This window comes from Uranotaenia lowii, chromosome 1 (genome assembly GCF_029784155.1).
Source record: "Uranotaenia lowii strain MFRU-FL chromosome 1, ASM2978415v1, whole genome shotgun sequence".
NCBI lineage: Eukaryota > Metazoa > Arthropoda > Insecta > Diptera > Culicidae > Uranotaenia > Uranotaenia lowii.
Genome location: NC_073691.1, coordinates 30,521,631 through 30,541,337, shown reverse-complemented (window position 1 = coordinate 30,541,337; position 19,707 = coordinate 30,521,631). Strand labels below are relative to the sequence as shown.

The 19,707-nt window shown below is 29.0% G+C and overlaps 1 protein-coding gene across 18 annotated transcripts in view; it reads right to left on the bottom strand.

The window, feature by feature from the left end:
• The window catches only part of LOC129740291 (tropomodulin), a 303,884-nt gene that overhangs the window by 18,441 nt on the left and 265,736 nt on the right, over window positions 1-19,707 (bottom strand). For 11 of the 18 annotated variants that reach the window (XM_055731902.1, XM_055731901.1, XM_055731903.1 and 8 more), the window contains one exon: window positions 10,430-10,540. The exons of the other annotated variants lie outside the window; for them this stretch is intronic. In XM_055731902.1, the coding sequence (XP_055587877.1) occupies window positions 10,507-10,540 (34 nt within the window). In that variant the 3' untranslated portion in view covers window positions 10,430-10,506. The remainder of the gene's footprint in view (window positions 1-10,429; window positions 10,541-19,707) is intronic. 18 annotated transcript variants of the gene reach the window in all.

Sequence of the window (19,707 nt, the reverse complement as noted above, 5' to 3'; positions counted from 1 at the left end):
ACGATAGACAGGAGAAAGACAAACGCACACGAAAAAAGACAAAACACAAGGAGAAAAACCAATGGTTATGACTTTGTTCCACAAGTTTTTTCAGTGTAGAAGCCTGGAAAACAGTTTGATTAACTCTTAAAGGATTTTACTTCCGAAAACAACTGAACTTTATGGGTAATATTTCCCGGAATTGAAAAAAAATCTATCTTTCAATCATATTTTTACCTATCTAAAATATATCGGTTGAAAAATCAAATTCAACATTCAAAAAACGGAAATCTATAATTAAAACCTGAAGTGAAAAATCACATTAAACAGTCCGAAGAAGAAATAATAAAAAAATATTAAAAATAAGGAATTACAATGTAGAAAAAGTCTCTTTTTGCAAGTCAAAATTCACAAGTCTTAGTTGAGAAAAACAAAAAATCACAAGAAACAAGTCACAAATCAAATGTAATAAAAATACATAAGTCATGAGTCAGATGTCAGAAGTCATAAGCCAGAAGTCAGAAGTCAGAAGTCAGAAGTCGAAAGTCAAAAGTCAGAAGTCAGAAGTCAGAAGTAAAAAGACAAAAGTCAAAAGTCAAAAGTCAAAAAGTCAAAAAGTCAAAAAGTCAAAAAGTCAAAAAGTCAAAAAGTCAAAAAGTCAAGAAGTAAAAAATTCAAAAAATCAGAAAGTCAAAAGTCAAAAGTCAAAAAGCCAAAAAGTCAAAAAGTCGAAACGTCAAAAAGTCGAAACGTCAAAAGTAAAAAATTATAAAAGTCAAAAAGTCAAGAAGTCAAAAGTAAAAAGTCAAAAAGTCAAAAAGTCAAAAAGTCAAAAAGTCAAAAAGTCAAAAAGTCAAAAAGTCAAAAAGTCAAAAAGTCAAAAAGTCAAAAAGTCAAAAAGTCAAAAAGTCAAAAAGTCAAAAAGTCAAAAAGTCAAAAAGTCAAAAAGTCAAAAAGTCAAACAGTCAAACAGTAAAAAGTCAAAAAGTCAAAAAGTCGAAAAGTCAAAAAGTCAAAAAGTCAAAAAGTCAAAAAGTCAAAAAGTCAAAAAGTCAAAAAGTCAAAAAGTCAAAAAGTCAAAAAGTCAAAAAGTCAAAAAGTCAAAAAGTCAAAAAGTCAAAAAGTCAAAAAGTCAAAAAGTCAAAAAGTCAAAAAGTCAAAATGTCAAAAAGTCAAAAAGTCAAAAAGTCAAAAAGTCAAAAAGTCAAAAAGTCAAAAAGTCAAAAAGTCAAAAAGTCAAAAAGTCAAAAAGTCAAAAAGTCAAAAAGTCAAAAAGTCAAAAAGTCAAAAAGTCAAAAAGTCAGAAAGTCAAAAAGTCAAAAAGTCAAAAAGTCGAAAAATCCAAAAGTTAACTAGTCAAAAAGTCAAAAAGTCAAAAATTCAAAAATTCAAAAAGTCAAAAAGTGAAAAAGTCAAAAAGTCAAAAAGTCAAAAAGTCAAAAAGTCGAAAATTCAAAAAGTCAAAAAGTCAAAAAGTCAAAAAGTCAAAAAGTCAAAAAGTCAAAAAGTCAAAAAGTCAAAAAGTCAAAAAGTCAAAAAGTCAAAAAGTCAAAAAGTCAAAAAGTCAAAAAGTCAAAAAGTCAAAATGTCAAAAAGTCAAAAAGTCAAAAAGTCAAAAAGTCAAAAAGTCAAAAAGTCAAAAAGTCAAAAAGTCAAAAAATCAAAAAGTCAAAAAGTCAAAAAGTCAAAAAGTCAAAAAGTCAAAAAGTCAAAAAGTCAAAAAGTCAAAAAGTCAAAAAGTCAAAAAGTCAAAAAGTCAAAAAGTCAAAAAGTCTAAGAGTCAAAAAGTCAAAAAGTCAAAAAGTCAAAAAGTCAAAAAGTCAAAAATTCAAAAAGTCAAAAAGTCAAAAAGTCAAAAAGTCAAAAAGTTAAAAAGTCAAAAAGTCAAAAAGTCAAAAAGTCAAAAAGTCAAAAAGTCAAAAAGTCAAAAAGTCAAAAAGTCAAAAAGTCAAAAAGTCAAAAAGTCAAAAAGTCAAAAAGTCAAAAAGTCAAAAAGTCAAAAAGTCAAAAAGTCAAAAAGTCAAAAAGTCAAAAAGTCAAAAAGTCAAAAAGTCAAAAAGTCAAAAAGTCAAAAAGTCAAAAAGTCAAAAAGTCAAAAAGTCAAAAAGTCAAAAAGTCAAAAAGTCAAAAAGTCAAAACGTCAAAAAGTCAAAATGTCATAAAGTCAAAAAGTCAAAAAGTCAAAAAGTCAAAAAGTCAAAAAGTCAAAAAGTCAAAAAGTCAAAAAGTCAAAATGTCAAAAAGTCAAAAAGTCAAAAAGTCAAAAAGTCAAAAAGTCAAAAAGTCAAAAAGTCAAAAAGTCAAAAAGTCAAAAAGTCAAACAGTCAAAAAGTCAAAAAGTCAAAAAGTCAAAAAGTCAAAAGTCAAAAAGTTAAAAAGTCAAAAATAAAAAAGTCAAAAAGTGAAAAAGTCAAAAAGTCAAAAAGTCAAAAAGTCAAAAAGTCAAAAAGTCATAAAGTCAAAAAGTCAAAAAGTCAAAAAGTCAAAAAGTCAAAAAGTCAAAAAGTCAAAAAATCAAAAAGTCAAAAAGTCAAAAAGTCAAAAAGTAAAAAGTCGAAAAGTCAAAAAGTCAAAAAGTCAAAAAGTCAAAAAGTCAAAAAGTCAAAAAGTCAAAAAGTCAAGAAGTCAAAAAGTCAAAAAGTCAAAAAGTCAAAAAGTCAAAAAGTCAAAAAGTCAAAAAGTCAAAAAGTCAAAAAGTCAAAAAGTCAAAAAGTCAAAAAGTCAAAAAGTCAAAAAGTCAAAAAGTCAAAAAGTCAAAAAGTCAAAAAGTCAAAAAGTCAAAAAGTCAAAAAGTCAAAAAGTCAAAAAGTCAAAAAGTCAAAAAGTCAAAAAGTCAAAAAGTCAAAAAGTCAAAAAGTCAAAAAGTCAAAAAGTCAAAAAGTCAAAAAGTCAAAAAGTCAAAAAGTCAAAAAGTCAAAAAGTCAAAAAGTCAAAAAGTCAAAAAATCAAAAAGTCAAAAAGTCAAAAAGTCAAAAAGTCAAAAAGTCAAAAAGTCAAAAAGTCAAAAAGTCAAAAAGTCAAAAAGTCAAAAAGTCAAAAAGTCAAAAAGTCAAAAAGTCAAAAAGTCAAAAAGTCAAAAAGTCAAAAAGTCAAAAAGTCAAAAAGTCAAAAAGTCAAAAAGTCAAAAAGTCAAAAAGTCAAAAAGTCAAAAAGTCAAAAAGTCAAAAAGTCAAAAAGTCAAAAAGTCAAAAAGTCAAAAAGTCAAAAAGTCAAAAAGTCAAAAAGTCAAAAAGTCAAAAAGTCAAAAAGTCAAAAAGTCAAAAAGTCAAAAAGTCAAAAAGTCAAAAAGTCAAAAAGTCAAAAAGTCAAAAAGTCAAAAAGTCAAAAAGTCAAAAAGTCAAAAAGTCAAAAAGTCAAAAAGTCAAACAGTCAAAAAGTCAAAAAGTCAAAAAGTCAAAAAGTCAAAAAGTCAAAAAGTCAAAAGTCAAAAAGTTAAAAAGTCAAAAATAAAAAAGTCAAAAAGTGAAAAAGTCAAAAAGTCAAAAAGTCAAAAAGTCAAAAAGTCAAAAAGTCATAAAGTCAAAAAGTCAAAAAGTCAAAAAGTCAAAAAGTCAAAAAGTCAAAAAGTCAAAAAGTCAAAAAGTCAAAAAATCAAAAAGTCAAAAAGTCAAAAAGTCAAAAAGTAAAAAGTTAAAAAGTCAAAAAGTCAAAAAGTCAAAAAGTCAAAAAGTCAAAAAGTCAAAAAGTCAAAAAGTCAAAAAGTCAAAAAGTCAAAAAGTCAAAAAGTCAAAAAGTCAAAAAGTCAAAAAGTCAAAAAGTCAAAAAGTCAAAAAGTCAAAAATTCAAAAAGTCAAAAGTCAAACAGTCAAAAAGTCAAAAAGTCTAAGAGTCAAAAAGTCAAAAGGTCAAAAAGTCAAAAAATCAAAAAGTTAAAAAGTCAAAAAGTCAAAAAGTCAAAAAGTCAAAAAGTCAAAAAGTCAAAAAGTCAAAAAAGTCAAAAATTCAAAAAGTCAAAAATTCAAAAAATTAAATAGTCAAAAAGTAAAAAGTCAAAAAGCCAAAAAGTCAGAAAGTCAAAAAATCAAAAAGTCAAAAAAATAAAAAGTCAAAAAGTCAAAAAGTCGAAAAGTCGAAAAGTCGAAAAGTCAAAAAGTCAAAAAGTCAAAAAGTCAAAAAGTCAAAAAGTCAAAAAGTCAAAAATTCAAAAAGTCAAAAAATTTAATAGTCAAAAAATCAAAAGTCAAAAAATCAAAAAGCCAAAAAGTCAAAAAGTCAAAAAGTCAAAAAGTCAAAAAGTCAAAAAGTCAAAAAGTCAAAAAGTCAAAAAGTCAAAAAGTCAAAAAGTCAAAAAGTCAAAAAGTCAAAAAGTCAAAAAGTCAAAAAGTCAAAAAGTCAAAAAGTCAAAAAGTCAAAAAGTCAAAAAGTCAAAAAATCAAAAAGTCAAAAAGTCAAAAAATCAAAAAGTCAAAAAGTCAAAAAGTCAAAAAGTCAAAAAGTCAAAAAGTCAAAAAGTCAAAAAGTCAAAAAGTCAAAAAGTCAAAAAGTCAAAAAGTCAAAAAGTCAAAAAGTCAGAAAGTCAAAAAGTCAAAAAGTCAAAAAGTCGAAAAATCCAAAAGTTAACTAGTCAAAAAGTCAAAAAGTCAAAAATTCAAAAATTCAAAAAGTCAAAAAGTGAAAAAGTCAAAAAGTCAAAAAGTCAAAAAGTCAAAAAGTCGAAAATTCAAAAAGTCAAAAAGTCAAAAAGTCAAAAAGTCAAAAAGTCAAAAAGTCAAAAAGAAAGTCAAAAAGTCAAAAAGTCAAAAAGTCAAAAAGTCAAAAAGTCAAAAAGTCAAAAAGTCAAAAAGTCAAAAAGTCAAAAAGTCAAAAAGTCAAAAAGTCAAAAAAGTCAAAAAGTCAAAAAGTCAAAAAGTCAAAAAGTCAAAAAGTCAAAAAGTCAAAAAGTCAAAAAGTCAAAAAGTCAAAAAGTCAAAAAGTCAAAAAGTCAAAAAGTCAAAAGTCAAAAAGTCAAAAAGTCAAAAAGTCAAAAAGTCAAAAAGTCAAAAAGTCAAAAAGTCAAAAAGTCAAAAAGTCAAAAAGTCAAAAAGTCAAAAAGTCAAAAAGTCAAAAAGTCAAAAAGTCAAAAAGTCAAAAAGTCAAAAAGTCAAAAGTCAAAAAGTCAAAAAGTCAAAAAGTCAAAAAGTCAAAAGTCAAAAAGTCAAAAAGTCAAAAAGTCAAAAAGTCAAAAAGTCAAAAAGTCAAAAAGTCAAAAAGTCAAAAAGTCAAAAAGTCAAAAAGTCAAAAAGTCAAAAAGTCAAAAAGTCAAAAAGTCAAAAAGTCAAAAAGTCAAAAAGTCAAAAAGTCAAAAAGTCAAAAAGTCAAAAAGTCAAAAAGTCAAAAAGTCAAAAAGTCAAAAAGTCAAAAAGTCAAAAAGTCAAAAAGTCAAAAAGTCAAAAAGTCAAAAAGTCAAAAAGTCAAAAAGTCAAAAAGTCAAAAAGTCAAAAAGTCAAAAGTCAAAAAGTCAAAAAGTCAAAAAGTCAAAAAGTCAAAAAGTCAAAAAGTCAAAAAGTCAAAAAGTCAAAAAGTCAAAAAGTCAAAAAGTCAAAAAGTCAAAAAGTCAAAAAGTCAAAAAGTCAAAAGTCAAAGTCAAAAAGTCAAAAAGTCAAAAGTCAAAAAGTCAAAAAGTCAAAAAGTCAAAAAGTCAAAAGTCAAAAAGTTAAAAAGTCAAAAATAAAAAAGTCAAAAAGTGAAAAAGTCAAAAAGTCAAAAAGTCAAAAAGTCAAAAAGTCAAAAAGTCAAAAAGTCATAAAGTCAAAAAGTCAAAAAGTCAAAAAGTCAAAAAGTCAAAAAGTCAAAAAGTCAAAAAATCAAAAAGTCAAAAAGTCAAAAAGTAAAAAGTTAAAAAGTCAAAAAGTCAAAAAGTCAAAAAGTCAAAAAGTCAAAAAGTCAAAAAGTCAAAAAGTCAAAAAGTCAAAAAGTCAAAAAGTCAAAAAGTCAAAAAGTCAAAAAGTCAAAAAGTCAAAAAGTCAAAAAGTCAAAAAGTCAAAAAGTCAAAAAGTCAAAAAGTCAAAAAGTCAAAAAGTCAAAAAGTCAAAAAGTCAAAAAGTCAAAAAGTCAAAAAGTCAAAAAGTCAAAAAGTCAAAAAGTCAAAAAGTCAAAAAGTCAAAAAGTCAAAAAGTCAAAAAGTCAAAAAGTCAAAAAGTCAAAAAGTCAAAAAGTCAAAAAGTCAAAAAGTCAAAAAGTCAAAAAGTCAAAAAGTCAAAAAGTCAAAAAGTCAAAAAGTCAAAAAGTCAAAAAGTCAAAAAGTCAAAAAGTCAAAAAGTCAAAAAGTCAAAAAGTCAAAAAGTCAAAAAATCAAAAAGTCAAAAAGTCAAAAAATCAAAAAGTCAAAAAGTCAAAAAGTCAAAAAAACAAAAAGTCAAAAAGTCAAAAAGTCAAAAAGTCAAAAAGTCAAAAAGTCAAAAAGTCAAAAAGTCAAAAAGTCAAAAAGTCAAAAAGTCAAAAAGTCAAAAAGTCAAAAAGTCAAAAAGTCAAAAAGTCAAAAAGTCAAAAAGTCAAAAAGTCAAAAAGTCAAAAAGTCAAAAAGTCAAAAAGTCAAAAAGTCAAAAAGTCAAAAAGTCAAAAAGTCAAAAAGTCAAAAAGTCAAAAAGTCAAAAAGTCAAAAAGTCAAAAAGTCAAAAAGTCAAAAAGTCAAAAAGTCAAAAAGTCAAAAAGTCAAAAAGTCAAAAAGTCAAAAAGTCAAAAAGTCAAAAAGTCAAAAAGTCAAAAAGTCAAAAAGTCAAAAAGTCAAAAGTCAAAAAGTTAAAAAGTCAAAAATAAAAAAGTCAAAAAGTGAAAAAGTCAAAAAGTCAAAAAGTCAAAAAGTCAAAAAGTCAAAAAGTCATAAAGTCAAAAAGTCAAAAAGTCAAAAAGTCAAAAAGTCAAAAAGTCAAAAAGTCAAAAAGTCAAAAAGTCAAAAAATCAAAAAGTCAAAAAGTCAAAAAGTCAAAAAGTCAAAAAGTCAAAAAGTCAAAAAGTCAAAAAGTCAAAAAGTCAAAAAGTCAAAAAGTCAAAAAGTCAAAAAGTCAAAAAGTCAAAAAGTCAAAAAGTCAAAAAGTCAAAAAGTCAAAAAGTCAAAAAGTCAAAAAGTCAAAAAGTCAAAAAGTCAAAAAGTCAAAAAGTCAAAAAGTCAAAAAGTCAAAAAGTCAAAAAGTCAAAAAGTCAAAAAGTCAAAAAGTCAAAAAGTCAAAAAGTCAAAAAGTCAAAAAGTCAAAAAGTCAAAAAGTCAAAAAGTCAAAAAGTCAAAAAGTCAAAAAGTCAAAAAGTCAAAAAGTCAAAAAGTCAAAAAGTCAAAAAGTCAAAAAGTCAAAAAGTCAAAAAGTCAAAAAGTCAAAAAGTCAAAAAGTCAAAAAGTCAAAAAGTCAAAAAGTCAAAAAGTCAAAAAGTCAAAAAGTCAAAAAGTCAAAAAATCAAAAAGTCAAAAAGTCAAAAAGTCAAAAAGTCAAAAAGTCAAAAAGTCAAAAAGTCAAAAAGTCAAAAAGTCAAAAAGTCAAAAAGTCAAAAAGTCAAAAAGTCAAAAAGTCAAACAAAAGTCAAAAAGTCAAAAAGTCAAAAAGTCAAAAAGTCAAAAAGTCAAAAAGTCAAAAAGTCAAAAAGTCAAAAAGTCAAAAAGTCAAAAAGTCAAAAAGTCAAAAAGTCAAAAAGTCAAAAAGTCAAAAAGTCAAAAAGTCAAAAAGTCAAAAAGTCAAAAACTCAAAAAGTCAAAAAGTCAAAAAGTCAAAAAGTCAAAAAGTCAAAAAGTCAAAAAGTCAAAAAGTCAAAAAGTCAAAAAGTCAAAAAGTCAAAAAGTCAAAAAGTCAAAAAGTCAAAAAGTCAAAAAGTCAAAAAGTCAAAAAGTCAAAAAGTCAAAAAGTCAAAAAGTCAAAAAGTCAAAAAGTCAAAAAGTCAAAAAGTCAAAAAGTCAAAAAGTCAAAAAGTCAAAAAGTCAAAAAGTCAAAAAGTCAAAAAGTCAAAAAGTCAAAAAGTCAAAAAATCAAAAAGTCAAAAAGTCAAAAAGTCAAAAAGTCAAAAAGTCAAAAAGTCAAAAAGTCAAAAAGTCAAAAAGTCAAAAAGTCAAAAAGTCAAAAAGTCAAAAAGTCAAAAAGTCAAAAAGTCAAAAAGTCAAAAAGTCAAAAAGTCAAAAAGTCAAAAAGTCAAAAAGTCAAAAAGTCAAAAAGTCAAAAAGTCAAAAAGTCAAAAAGTCAAAAAGTAAAAAAGTCAAAAAGTCAAAAAGTCAAAAAGTCAAAAAGTCAAAAAGTCAAAAAGTCAAAAAGTCAAAAAGTCAAAAAGTCAAAAAGTCAAAAAGTCAAAAAGTCAAAAAGTCAAAAAGTCAAAAAGTCAAAAAGTCAAAAAGTCAAAAAGTCAAAAAGTCAAAAAGTCAAAAAGTCAAAAAGTCAAAAAGTCAAAAAGTCAAAAAGTCAAAAAGTCAAAAAGTCAAAAAGTCAAAAAGTCAAAAAGTCAAAAAGTCAAAAAGTCAAAAAGTCAAAAAGTCAAAAAGTCAAAAAGTCAAAAAGTCAAAAAGTCAAAAAGTCAAAAAGTCAAAAAGTCAAAAAGTCAAAAAGTCAAAAAGTCAAAAAGTCAAAAAGTCAAAAAGTCAAAAAGTCAAAAAGTCAAAAAGTCAAAAAGTCATAAAGTCAAAAAGTAAAAAGTCAAAAAGTCAAAAAGTCAAAAAGTCAAAAAGTCAAAAAGTCAAAAAGTCAAAAAGTCAAAAAGTCAAAAATTCAAAAAGTCAAAAAGTCAAAAAGTCAAAAAGTCAAAAAGTCAAAAAGTCAAAAAGTCAAAAAGTCAAAAAGTCAAAAAGTCAAAAAGTCAAAAAGTCAAAAAGTCAAAAAGTCAAAAAGTCAAAAAGTCAAAAAGTCAAAAAGTCAAAAAGTCAAAAAGTCAAAAAGTCAAAAAGTCAAAAAGTCAAAAAGTCAAAAAGTCAAAAAGTCAAAAAGTCAAAAAGTCAAAAAGTCAAAAAGTCAAAAAGTCAAAAAGTCAAAAAGTCAAAAAGTCAAAAAGTCAAAAAGTCAAAAAGTCAAAAAGTCAAAAAGTCAAAAAGTCAAAAAGTCAAAAAGTCAAAAAGTCAAAAAGTCAAAAAGTCAAAAAGTCAAAAAGTCAAAAAGTCAAAAAGTCAAAAAGTCAAAAAGTCAAAAAGTCAAAAAGTCAAAAAGTCAAAAAGTCAAAAAGTCAAAAAGTCAAAAGTCAAATTGTAAAAAGTCCAAAGTCAAAAGTCAAAATTAAAATGTAAAAAGTCAAAAAGTCAAAAATCAAAATTTGAAAGTAAAAAGTAAAAATCTAAGATTTAAAAGGAAAAAGTTAAAAAGTTAAAAGTAGAAAGTCAAAAGCCTAAAGGAAAAAGTAAAAAGTCACAAGTCTCTGACAAGCTGCCAAAAATTTAAAGGAAAAAAGTAGTCTTAAAAAATCAAAATTTTTATCTGATAAGTCTGAAATGTCGGAAAATTTTTCATATCGCAGTTTGAAACGCTTGAGAGGAAAAAAAAGATGAGTCGCAGTTCAAAAATGCAGTAAAATTCAGAACTTTGCGACGTCTGAAAAGCCTGAAAAAACTAAAGAGTCGAAAAAACAAAATTTTCCTAAGATTCTAAAAAGTAAAAGATATTAAGAAACTTTAAGAAATATTTTTTTTTAAATAAATATGCAGGGTCTTATTGTTCGGAAATTAAAAAAAAAATCAAAAAGATTTTAATAAGAATAATAAAAATAATAAAAATAAGAATAAAAAAAATTAGAGTCTTTAAACACGGAAAAAAATCAAAAAAATGCTTCAAATGCCTAAAAATTAAAAAAAATAAATCTGAAAAGTTATAGAAATTTGTCAAAAAATTAAAAAAACAGTCTGATTATTCTCCAATGCTTTAGAGGTCGGGATAATTTTGAAAGTCTTAAAAATCTTAAAACTAAAAAAAAAATCGAAATGTCTAAAAAACATCCACAATGCATTAAATAATTGAAAAAAAAAAACATGAAAAAATATCTTTAAGGTTTATAAAAAGTGGAACCAAAATTCAGAATTCTGATTTTTTTTCGAAAAGTTTGTAATTTTCAAGTTGAACAAGGGTACAGTTCGTTAGTTTGTTATTGCTCACATGTGAAACATGTAAAATTGTTAGTCAAAAGTGATAATTATGAAAACACAAACGAAAACACACACGAACATCAATGTTTGAGTATAGGTGACAAAATTTGTTTGAGTTTATATTAGAAAACTGCGCTAAGTTGAGGATTTCATTTTTTTTTCTTCAAATTTGGTTTGTAACTAATCAAAGAATTGTTAAAAGCAACGAAAATGCTTGTTTGAAAATAACTCTTCGAGACATAAATAGAACTAAAGAGATAGGAAAGAATTTGCGAGAAAAAAAGTAGAATTGCTGTAGCTTCAAACTCAATTTAACTTATCAGTGGCCAAAACACAAGAATTATGCATTAGATAGTAAGAGAGTGTTGAAGTGCTGCCAAATTCACAAGAAACTAAAAAAAAAACTCTTCGGTAAAATGTGTGCAATTTTATTAATACCTTACGCAGAAACCATGTTTTCGAGTGAGTTTCACTGTATCATAGTCGTTTGTTTTCTGTGAATATTTTGGAAAAATCTAAACTGCAGACGCTGGGACAGATCTTTTCTTACTGCTCCCATGGGAGGATTGGGCGAGGAGGATATTCGGTTTTGTTGTTGGTTGTGTGTTTGTTGTGTGTTGAACATATTTGGTGGCCAGAAACATCAAAAAATGAAATAAAAAAGAAAAATAAACATGTAAAATTACCACCTAAAACATGGAAGGTTACGCTTTTTTGGTGCAAAAATTTTCATTGCTGTTATTTACGAGTGACTTATACAATTAAATTGTCATCTTGAGGCGTGCGTTCTGAGGGTGAGATCACTTTCAGTGATCCGGATCCCATTTCCTCAAGATGTTGAATGCCGAACCCAATTAGTCAATTGATGGGAGGAGTGTGGAGACAAGTGACTTCTAGTAAGTCACATGGTGGAAAACATCGATTCTAATAACTCAAATGTACAGAAACCATTGGCCAACGATGGATGACAACAGAATGATGGTGGAACCAAGGGTCGATTTGAAGACCTTTAGGGCAGGTTAACGTCACAATGAGTTTTCTTTATCACCATAAGGAAATGAGGGCTTTGATTAGATGAACATCGATTGAAAATGAATCAGTAAGTGACAATTGTGTGTTGTAGATGAATTTATAGACTAGTTGGTAGACATCTTTTTTTTTTTGTAAAAAAAGGTAACATTTCTCATGACAAGCATAACAAATTTTCAATGATGAGCCTATAATTGATAAATATTTGATTCTATGAAGATTTGTATTACCAGAAGAAAAATAGTTTTGGAAGCACTTTGAAAAATATCAATGAATTGGTCATTGATATTTACATAAGTATAAGACACTCAGAGAAAAAGGGTTATAAGTAAAAATTTATCGATTTTGACCATTTTTCCCCGTAATCATCTGAGTACAGAATCTAAATTGATCGTAGAATAAGCATTCAGTATGAGAACCATAATAACAGTTTAAAAAATACAGTTATCATACCTGTTCTTGAAAATCTCAACAAGAATAGTTGTTTTGTAGTTTTGATAGCTGATTTTAAAATAATCCTCATAATCCTCTCTTGATTTTCAAATGATTCTTACAAAATTTGAAGTTTTGGAAACCTCTTAACGTGACTCAAATATGTTTCTCAAGAATTATTCAGCTACAACACTTCAGTTTTTCGTTATTTAAAGTCTAAGAAAAAAAAAATCCAAAAACATGTTTCGAAAAAAAACCGGAGATCAGCAACGGAATACTTAAAAAAAAATCACTTCGTGTCCAAAAAAGCTGGAGTTAGAAGCTATACGTTGTGTGCAAGCATATTTTAAACAAAAATTGAGTTCATGACCACAAAAGTTGCAAAAAAGTGGTGTAAACACCACTCTTTTCAATCAATAAACAGTCAAAACTGTCTAACCATATAAATTTTGAAAATAGGATTTGAAAGTTGATTTTTTTACACATTTCCGCATCTTGAGATTTTCAAAAAACAAAACACAGAATTTTTGTTGAATTTTCAATGGTAGCCCTTTTTCAAACTTTTTGTCAATTTTATATTTCTCAGATTTTCTAATATGAAAAATGAACCTTGCACTGGCTTTTGAGTACTTTAACACAAGATTTTTGCTATAAATATATATTTCTCATAGGTTTATAAGGTTTCCAAAACTATAAATTTAGTAAAAATCCGTTGGGAGCCATGAGATATATAGAGATTTAAGGCGGGTCAAATCGACAATCAAGGTCTGATTAGTGAGTCTGGGTTTTAGGGAGAGTCCATAAAAAGAAGAATGACGCAAATTGAAGATTTCGAGGTTACAAGCCGTCAAACTTCCAATAGAGTCATATTGACACTAAAGAGCGGATTAGGATCCATATAATTTTAGCCACTCCAGATACTCAAATGCTTGAAATTTTTATTTTTTTTAATGTAGGTTTAACTCATTTTGCTTAAATCCGAACTCAAAACATAGAATTCAAGAAAAATAATAGGTGTTTTTATATTGACATTTTATTTTTTTCATTCTAAACATCAAATAATGCCTGCCATATTCCAAACCTTTCAAATCATTGCAAATAATCATTTTGATTTTCAAATAAAATGGCTTTTTTGCATATTCCGGTGTCAAAAAAAGAGAATTTATATAACATTTTTACTTCTCCAAAGGCTCAACTAATCATAAACCAAAAAAATTCGTTTAGAGAACGGACACTGAAGTCCTATCGCCGCATAAGCCAAGCTAAATAAATTCAAAAATGTAATATTTAAACTAAGGCTATGATCATTTAGTATCCGGGCACTTTATTTTGGTGATAGCTGCGTTAATAGAGCTCGGATATGCAAAAATTTAGTAGCGTTGTGTTGGTTATGAAAAGGACTATCTTGCCTATTTTTGCCTGATTTTTAAGTTTACGTGTGTATGAGATATTTACTATGCAAAAAGACATGATAAAAATAATTTTGCACAAATTTGCTCCTTTTGCGCATTTTGTGCCTCGAAAATTCTTCATTGTTGACTCGAAAGCTCATGAACTGTTGATTTTTTCTGATTTTTTTTTCGGACCAAATGTTTAAGCAGTATCAGGCTTGCAATTTCTCTTACGAGAACCACCCACGTGCTCGGTTTTCGATTCTCTGTAGAGATTCTCTGAAACGCACCGCAGAGATTTTTAGCCGAACCTCTGTAGAGAATCTGTAAATCAACACGACAGAGCTAACACACACTACAGTGAAAAAATGTTTTCACCACGGAGAGCGACAGCAACGGTAGCTGGCTTGGCTTATAGCGTTTACCAACACATACGAAGCTGAACCACTCGCCCGAAACATTCATCGTTTGTTGATGCTATTATTATGCACACCGTCGTGTTTGTTTTTGTCTTTGCTTTTTGGTGGCTTCAACAAGTCGGTTCTGTGTTTTCACCGGGGTGCTCTACAGTGACAAATCGTCGCACGCTGGAGCTATTGAACTAAGGTGTGTGTGGCTTTCGAAACCGGGGTGCGAATAATGTGTGGAGAGGATCGAAAAATCTCACCCGGGTGATTTGCAACTATCGCACGGGGGTGTTTTTTTCTCCGTTCTCCGTTTTTCTCGGTAGAGAATGGCATCTCTGAGCAGTATAAGGAGTTATTCTAGGATCCACACGAAGTTCAAACCAACCATCGGAGTGCAACCCTTGCTCTTAAATATGGTAAAAAGTCTATGGTTATTGGGGATAACTGGATGCAGACCCTTTAAATAATGCAAAATATTAATTTTCGGCAGGCAAAACTGTTGCCTTAATAGAAGACACCAAGTAAATAACTAATAATGATCCGTTCCAAAGATTTCAATATGTGCATCCGGTTTTTACGCAATATGACGGATGTGTTCTGATGGCCAAAAAAATTTTTGTTAAAACCGGATTTAAGAGATCAAATTTTTCGACATGCCTACTCATGAAAAGGTTCCAACCAGATTCCAATTGCTTTTTCCATTCTGCAAAGGTTTTGCTTCTGTGGTAAAAAAAAATCAATACATGACTGAAAAAAGAGTGCAAAGATAAAAAAAAGAGATCTTATGAAAAAGTGAGAGTATTTCTTGAAATCATTGATAAATATTTTTTTAATATTTTCACATTAAATGTCATATTAACACCTTCATTTCCTCCATAGAAAGTTTTCCGATCAAATGAATAGTTTTTAAAATACACACGTTTTAACTGTCCGGATTCTAAATGATCATAGCCTTATATGCTACTTTGGTAAGTTTGATAAAATCTTTTCATGTGGTATATTTGTTTAAATATTTGCTAGGACGGATCGATGCTCGAAATCTACGGATTTTCGACGGATTATCGAAAATTGCTAGGAAATTACATGGAAATCACACAAAAATTGTACCTGACGACAAAAAAAAAGGTCATCAAGTTTCATTTTGCCAAAATCAGCACATGTTTCTTTTTCGTCCAATCTACGGATTTGAGCGGTTTGCAATGATGTTCTCAAGTATGGGTATTTTTTATTTTCGGTGTTGGGATCTGGCGACCAAAAAAAAATCACCATCAAAGTTTGCTATCCAGTTTTTTTCCGGACTTTTTTTTAAATCTTCCAGGCTTTTTTGAAAAACAGGTGGTGGTGGTCAAGCAACAACAGAGAGATCAATAGTAGACAAAATACACATGGAGTGTATTGATAAAAGATCCAGCAGCATATTTCGTCACGTTCACCCTGGTGAAATTGGCTAAGGCGCCGTTGTACTGAAGCGGAAATTGTGGTTTCAAGTCTCATTGTAGATTTTTAGAAAAAAAAATCATGATATTTACCTAAGGCTTCTGTTCTTTCTTTCTTTGAAATGTCATGTTTCTCTCATACTTTCCATCAAATTTGAAAATTTGAAAATATCCGAGTATTGGAAAAGATATCAAATTATATAATTTTTTTTAAATTCAGAATTATTTTTTTTGCATTTCTAACATCAAAAAAATCATGCCATAATTAAAAGGTTTCTAATCATTGAAAATAACTAATTTTAGGTTGCAAGTAGAATAGATTTTTTTTTGATGTGGCAAAACAAGAAACATTATAAAATATATTTTACTACTCCACAGGCTCAATTAATTATGTGTCAAAAAATTCGATCAGAGAACGCAGTTTGAAGTCCATTTCCAGAATAACAGTTTTAAATTTAATGTCAATACATAAAAGTTGATGTTCAAAACTGATAATCTGAATAGAGTTCTATAATAAACAAGATTGCCCCGTTTTATCCGGACTTGTCCGGATTTTTGGCTGCTGATGTTTTTTTTTGTTGAAAAAAAAATTCAGGTGTATTCATCTTGATTTTTATTGAATAATTCCATGGTTTTGATCAATTTAACCTGAATATTGCTCGGATTTTGGGTTGAAAATTTAAAAATTAAAAGCCAGGGTTTTGCCAGGTTTTAAGATCCAATTGTTTGAATTTGCTGGGTACGAATACGTCCAGGGAAAAATCTGGAAACCTTATTCTATTACCTACGTGTAGCAACTTTAACCAGATCTCAACTTCTGCACGCATGCCAATATTGATTAATATTAACTCGCATCTCAATAGACTAGCAGATTTTCTAAAATATAATCAGTTTTATGATGAATCAATCATTTGAAAAATGTCTGTTCATATTCATTACTACTGTTTATAATTAATGGGTATGGCAAGGTAAAGCTTAAAATTTCGTCAATGAATTTTTTTCTGGGATATTTTTTTTTTTTCAAGAATATTTCACAAGTAAATTACCCCGACAAACAACTTTAAATGCTCATGCACAAGATAAATTGCCATGAAACAGTGCTGGTTAATTTAGCACAACATTTTTGGGAGCCGTTAATGGACCTATACTCTCTGAAAAACAGTCTTCAATCAAATTCAGTACAACACAGATCGAAATCGGGACCGTTTTGTAAAAATAATTTTAAAATCCTTCAAAAAAAAACTATACTTAAAAGTTCGAAACGATCATGGTTTGAAGACTACGTCTTCAAAAAGATAAACGATAAACCTCTATTAAGAAGAAAAAAAGCCTATATGTTATTAAAGCTTAAAACTCAAGCTCTAAGCAAAATGTAACGATATAAATTGCCATGAAACAGTGCTGTTAAATATAGCACTACATTTTTTAGATCCTTTAATGGGCCTATAACCTTTGAAAGACAGTCTTTAGGCCAATTTAGTGCAACATAGATCGAAATCTGGACCGTTTTGTTTGAATAATTTCATCATTCTTCTAGAAAACGTTACTGAAAGGTTGGAACGATCTTGGTTTGAAGTCTACGTCTTCAAAAAGATAAACCTCAATTAAGAAGAAAAAAAAACATTTCTGTTATTGAAGCTTAGAAATAACGTTCTGAAAACATGTAACAGTGTTGCCAAAATTAACCAAAATCTGCTGATGCTATTAAATTTCAAGATCATGTCAATAAAACATTCAAACGATCAAATAACTGCTAGTTGCGCCGATTTTCGCTCTAATTGGAGGTGGATATGATTCCTATTTCATCGAAAAGAATCCCCGACGACTGCAAACTGTTTTGTATTACCTACAACGTATCGGAAGAATAAATAACAATAATTTTTGCCATGATTGTTCAAAGTAAGATTGCCTGAATTTCTTCAGCACATATTCGGGCAGGACAAATCCGGGCTATTTTATCCAAAAACCTGGAAAATTCTGGGCATTTGTTTTCAAAAATTGACAACCAAAAATCCGGGTGAAACCCAGTAATAACTTAACAAAAATCAATAAAAATCAAGAATCAAAATATTTTTTTATCAAAACACAACAGCAGATTTTAAATCGAATTTTAGGCATAAGATTTGTTTTTTTGTTGTTGAATTTTGAATATAATGTGAATTAATCCGGGCAAAAACCGGGCTTTTTCAACGAAATCCGAGCAACCGTACCAGTCCACACTTTTCCTCCCAAGTTTTGTATATCCAGGCAAACCCTAATAAAACTGGGCAATCTGACAGCCTTGATTTAAAGATTAACATTAAGGCTACCAGAATTTTCTCACAACGTATCCTGGCCGGACAAATCCGGGATATTCTATCTAAAAATCTGGCAAATTCCAGCCATTTGATTTCAAAATTGTCGATCAAAAATCTGGGAAATATTCGGGAAAATTTGGTCAACACTCAGGATTACTCAACAAAAGTCGAGAAAAAAAAACTTTAAAAAAAATTTCCATCAAAACTAATCAGCAGATTTTCAATGGTATTTTAGGCCTCCAAAAAACCTTTTATGATTATTTTCATGAAACTAGCTAAAAAAAATAGTTTTTTCTTGTCGTATAAATAGACAATTTTTACAACACAATTTGTTTTTTTTGTTTTGTTTGGTTCTGGGCGAAATCCAAACTTTTTTAAATTCTTGATTAAATATCCGTGCAAACCAGGATAAAACCGGGCAATCTGGCAAGCTTAAATTAGATTAACTTGAGCTTACAAGGTGTATAAGCCTTCTAGTATTCCGTAGGGTGTCTGGGTGAACTATTTTAGTATTAACATGTCTACTAGACGACTGCCCCTAATTTGTTTGAGAAATTTTAAAACTTATGGAATGTTATGCGCTGCAGGCAAAAATTGTTTTTAGGCCTAGTACAAGATCTCACGCGAAATTTTGTCTAAATAGGATCACGGGAAGGAGTCGCTCAACAAACCTGAAGTTTGTATGGGATTTTGAGACATTTTGTTCGGGAGGAAAATGAAAATCCAGTTTTTTATCAATAACTTTGGTCTTCTTTTGCCGACTTCTTTTGAATGTTCGACGCGAAGCCTCATTAATAGTGATGAATATAAAACTTAAAAAAGTTAGCCCATTTTTTAGGTTTATACCATTTTGTCTTAACTCGAATCGAAATGCAGTCTTGGGATGAAATATTTGTAATAGTTTAAGTTTTAAAAAAATCGCATTCAAAAAAGATGGCCGAAGGGAATCAGAGTTATTGATGAAAAACTTTATTTTCATGTTCCTCCTGAAAATAAATGTCTCAAACTCCAATGCAAACTGCAGGCTCGTTGATCCGATCAAGATCAAATTTGGCATGAGTTTTTGTACTAGGCCTATGATCAATTTTAGTCTGCAGCGCATAACTATTCAAAAGTCTAAATTACCCGGCATTCTAATGTCCACAGAAAAAAAAAAATAGCTGTACCAAAAGAATGTAAAGCACGATTTTTGAAGTTCATCAAGATGTCTTTTTAGAAAGACTTGAAGATAAGATCGATATCTATTTTAATTTGCCACATAATAAAAGAAACATTCCGTTATTCAACTTTTCTTTGAAATTTGCGATTTATATTTTTCACGAGGGATTTTTTTTATTTTACTTATAATATTTGAAAAGAGAAATCTTTTTAATAGAAAATCTTTTTCATTAAAATTTTTTGAGTACCTAACCAATGATTTTTGGAGAACCTACGCCTTAGCTTAAAAATCGAAAATTTGAAGTTTTTTAGAATAATTATTGTTGGATATTTAAATAATTGCTGAACATAATTTCCTAGATTGAAAAGTCCCCAGAATTTCAATCGCCTGTTTTTTTACTTTTGCCCAGATTTTTCTCCCAGACAAAACATTCCTTAGAAACATTTTAACCAGAATGAACCGTTCTTCAGAAATATATTCCCCAGAACGAATCATTTTCCAAAATTTATCACCAAAAGAATCATTTCCAAGAAAATTAAACACATTTTTCCTGGAATGACTTTTTGGGATCAATCTTAGACTAAATCCCTACAATCTGCAGTCTAAACTTGGCGGGTTTAGAGAGACTCACCATTTTTTTAATAGGCACGATCTAAGAGTCGTTCACCGAAGAAATGAACAATGTTGGTAGATCTATCTGACGTATCGCACTTCCTGATGTCGTCTATGGTAAAATTAGTCGATGAATTTCGAAGAATTTTTTTTTAATTTTTGTTGAGTGGAGTAACTTCAGGGTAACTAAATTTTCCCGAATTTTGTCAATTTTTTAAGCAAATGTCTGGATTTTGCCTATATATTTTTAATATAAAGTTGCTCGAATTTGTTCGGACCGGATACGTGCTGAAAAAATTCTGACAACCTTATCTATAAGCAGGCAGTGGATTTATGCTGGTACACTTACTATCTATTGGTATAATGGTTGAGAATGACGGCTAAGATTTATAAAGAATAGACTGGGAATCCAATTCCATAGGCCCAACTGTTTTCTGTGAGGACCAAGCAGCAGATGGTGGTCTATCTGTATATGTATGAGCCGGTAAGTATGTCAATAGGGTTCGGTAAGTGAGCATTTGAGAGAGTAAGAACATTTAAACAGTAGGCGCTGAACAGAAGCATTGAGCAGCAGTCAAGCTGAACATCAAGAAGCTACGCTTTGTAGTATTGGTGTTTCGACACCCTTTTGGTTGTTTGAGAGTTTTAAAGTAGCTTTTAAACCAGAGCAATTCGGTTCGGGGGATGCAACATTCCATTTTGAAAAAAAAATTGTAATAAAACTTAGAAAAATAATAACAATAACTACTAACTACCTTTGCTAGTATGAATTTATCCAATCGAATCAGCTGGACGTTCAACTAAGTTTAAGTCACGGCGGCAGGTTAGAGCTTAAATTTGTATCTCCATATGTTTTAGGTGTTGGCATGACATTTGTGGTTGTAAGTTTCTATTTGTTATGAGAGGATACGCACTCGGCATTCAAGTTGTGAGTGGATAAGTGTTTGTGTGAG